The sequence below is a fragment of the Clupea harengus genome, chromosome 1 (genome assembly GCF_900700415.2).
Source record: "Clupea harengus chromosome 1, Ch_v2.0.2, whole genome shotgun sequence".
NCBI classification, from domain to species: Eukaryota; Metazoa; Chordata; class Actinopteri; order Clupeiformes; family Clupeidae; genus Clupea; species Clupea harengus.
The window spans coordinates 28,090,087-28,092,586 of NC_045152.1; the positions used below are offsets into that span (position 1 = coordinate 28,090,087).

Genomic DNA, 2,500 nt, shown 5'->3' on the forward strand with positions numbered 1-2,500 from the left:
AAGGTGAAATGACTTGCAGTGAACTAATAGTGTGTTAATATATATTGTGTAATTATATATAATATATAATTAGTGTGTGTATAATGTGGCTTTGAGTGGTTGTTTATATATATCTGTCTGTGTGTGTGTGTGTGTGTGTGTGTGTGTGTGTGTGTGTGTGTGTGTGTGTGTGTGCGTGCGTGCGTGTGTGTGCATGTGTGTGTGTGTGTGTGTGCGTGTGTAGCATTCTGAAGAACTGTACTCTGAACTGAAGGAGTTTAAATCCCAGAAAGACACCAGCAAAGTGCAGGGAGACTGCCTCTCTGTCTCTGAGAGATTTGGTATGGTCAACAACACACATACATACATACACACACACACACACACACACACACATACACACACATATACACACACACACACACACACACCACACGCAGTCATAGATCAAGTTAAATGTAACAGATAAATGCACATTAACACTTACACTTCTTCACTGTAAATGTCATATTTCTGTGTTGCAGACCTGATGAAATCCAGGAGCTCTCCAGAATTCTGGAAGGAAAGTTCCGGGGTAAGTCACCCAGTCCAGCCTTCTTTTTTCTCTACACTATTACACCTCCTAACTCTCTTATTTAAATAACACAACAACAAGAGCTACATAACAGGTACAGGTTTGGTGTCTAATTCACAACAGTAAGTTTCACATCAGAACATCTTGTTCCAGTGTATCTATCTCATAGCCCAGATTGATTATATTACACATCCATTATGAGGTATTGTAGTGCATGTAATTGCATGCTCACTAATTCATCAGAATGATAAAGGATGTTCTATCTATTTAAGCCTTCTGGTTGTAACTGCCTCTCTCTGCTTTCTCTTTCTCTCTCTCTCTCTCTTTCTCTTTCTGTGTCTTATTCTCTCTCATTCACACAGATGCATACAAGAGATGGCCTCTCTCCTGAAGAGAAGATGAAGCTTTTTGAGTCCATGGAGCTCTGACTATTCTATGGCATTGTCTCACACAGTGGCTGTGTGTGTGTTTATGTGTGTGTGTGAATGTGTGTGTGAGTGTGAGTGCGAGTGTGTTTGTGTGTGTGTGTGTGTTTATGTGTGTGTGTGAATGTGTGTGTGAGTGTGAGTGCGAGTGTGTTTGTGTGTGTGTGTATGTGTGTGTGTGAGAGAGTGTGTGAATGTGTGTGAATGAATGTGTGTACATTTGCGAGAGAGATTGTATTGTTTGGAAAGGATATTAGTCTGATTGCTCCACTCTATGTATGTGTGGGAAAAATGTATTATGTTCACGATTACAAATATTTCATTGTAATCTTTTCAATGTTATGCTCAACATTTCTCTGTATGGGACTCACATTTGTGTAACAATTACTATGACCATGGCCATGTCAGGAATTACTATTAAACAGACCTAGCCTGGATAACCCTCTTTTTCTCTCTCCGTGTGTCAGTCATCCTTTTACAGTTTTTTCCAATCATTTTAGTTCTTGTACCTATACCATGGATACTTTTCCCAAACACTTAACACAGTGGGCTTTACAGACACACACCTCTGCATATCAGTAAACTTTTGGTGCAAAATGCACTATAACAACCACACTACAATCAATTCTGCCGTAACTTTAACACATGTTCCCTCTCAGAGTAGAATGACCTAAAAAACACTTACAACTTGAAGCATTGCTAATTGCATCTATAAGATGTTGCTGTGTCCTCCAGTTTAGCATAGATTACTGTAGTGTTGCATTAAAAAAAGAGAAAAAACACACACAGACAAACACTTCTTTGGACTACAGTAATACAGTTTGTAATATGACAGTAAACAAATAATTCTAAAATGCTGCAATATGTTTCATTACAGCCAAATGCTAGAATTGCATGTGTTACTGCAGTATATAGGCTTACTACATTACAACAAAAAGGCATGAATATGCTACGTATTTACTGCAGTATTTCCAATGCAGTAAATTTCATACATCAACACAAGATGTCCACAAGATCTACCAAAGTACTGTAATAGCACTAGAAGTCTGCTGTAGCCCTACAGTAATGCTGATCAATTCTATCCTCTGCATTTGGTGTCAAACTTTTACATGTTTGAACTTCGCATTTACGGTAACATTCTCCTCTGCATTGCATCTTGGAAATACGTCAATCCAAGCCAAGTATCTGAAGACAGTGTTCATATGTCGGTTTGCCTCTCACAATAGATCTAAAAAATGAGTGTGGCAAATTTACTGTAATTGCATTCTTCAATCACTGTCTTTCACTGATAGCCTATGACTCTCATATATAGCAGTACTGTAATAGTGGAAACAACTCTTCAGGAACAGTTACATCTTTGTCTTCCTTCTGTAGACTCTATTACTGTACTATTAGAGATAGTAAGAAGACTGCAAGCCAAAAAAAACTAAATAATTTAAATGAACTTTCTGTAAAATAAGAATACTTTTTCTTATTCAAGCATATAATTTAATGTGTCTGTCTAAACACAGCATCTTTCCAT

General features: G+C 37.7%; 1 protein-coding gene across 4 annotated transcripts in view; it reads left to right on the top strand.

Moving 5' to 3' along the window:
- LOC105894944 (golgin subfamily A member 4) overlaps window positions 1-1,077 on the top strand; it is a 14,850-nt gene extending 13,773 nt beyond the window's left edge. For all 4 annotated transcript variants that reach the window (XM_031574773.2, XM_031574770.2, XM_031574761.2 and 1 more), the window contains 3 exons: window positions 224-320; window positions 504-553; window positions 916-1,077. In XM_031574773.2, coding sequence (XP_031430633.1) covers window positions 224-320; window positions 504-553; window positions 916-981 — 213 coding nt within the window. In that variant the 3' untranslated portion in view covers window positions 982-1,077. The remainder of the gene's footprint in view (window positions 1-223; window positions 321-503; window positions 554-915) is intronic.
- Window positions 1,078-2,500: the final 1,423 nt, after the last annotated feature.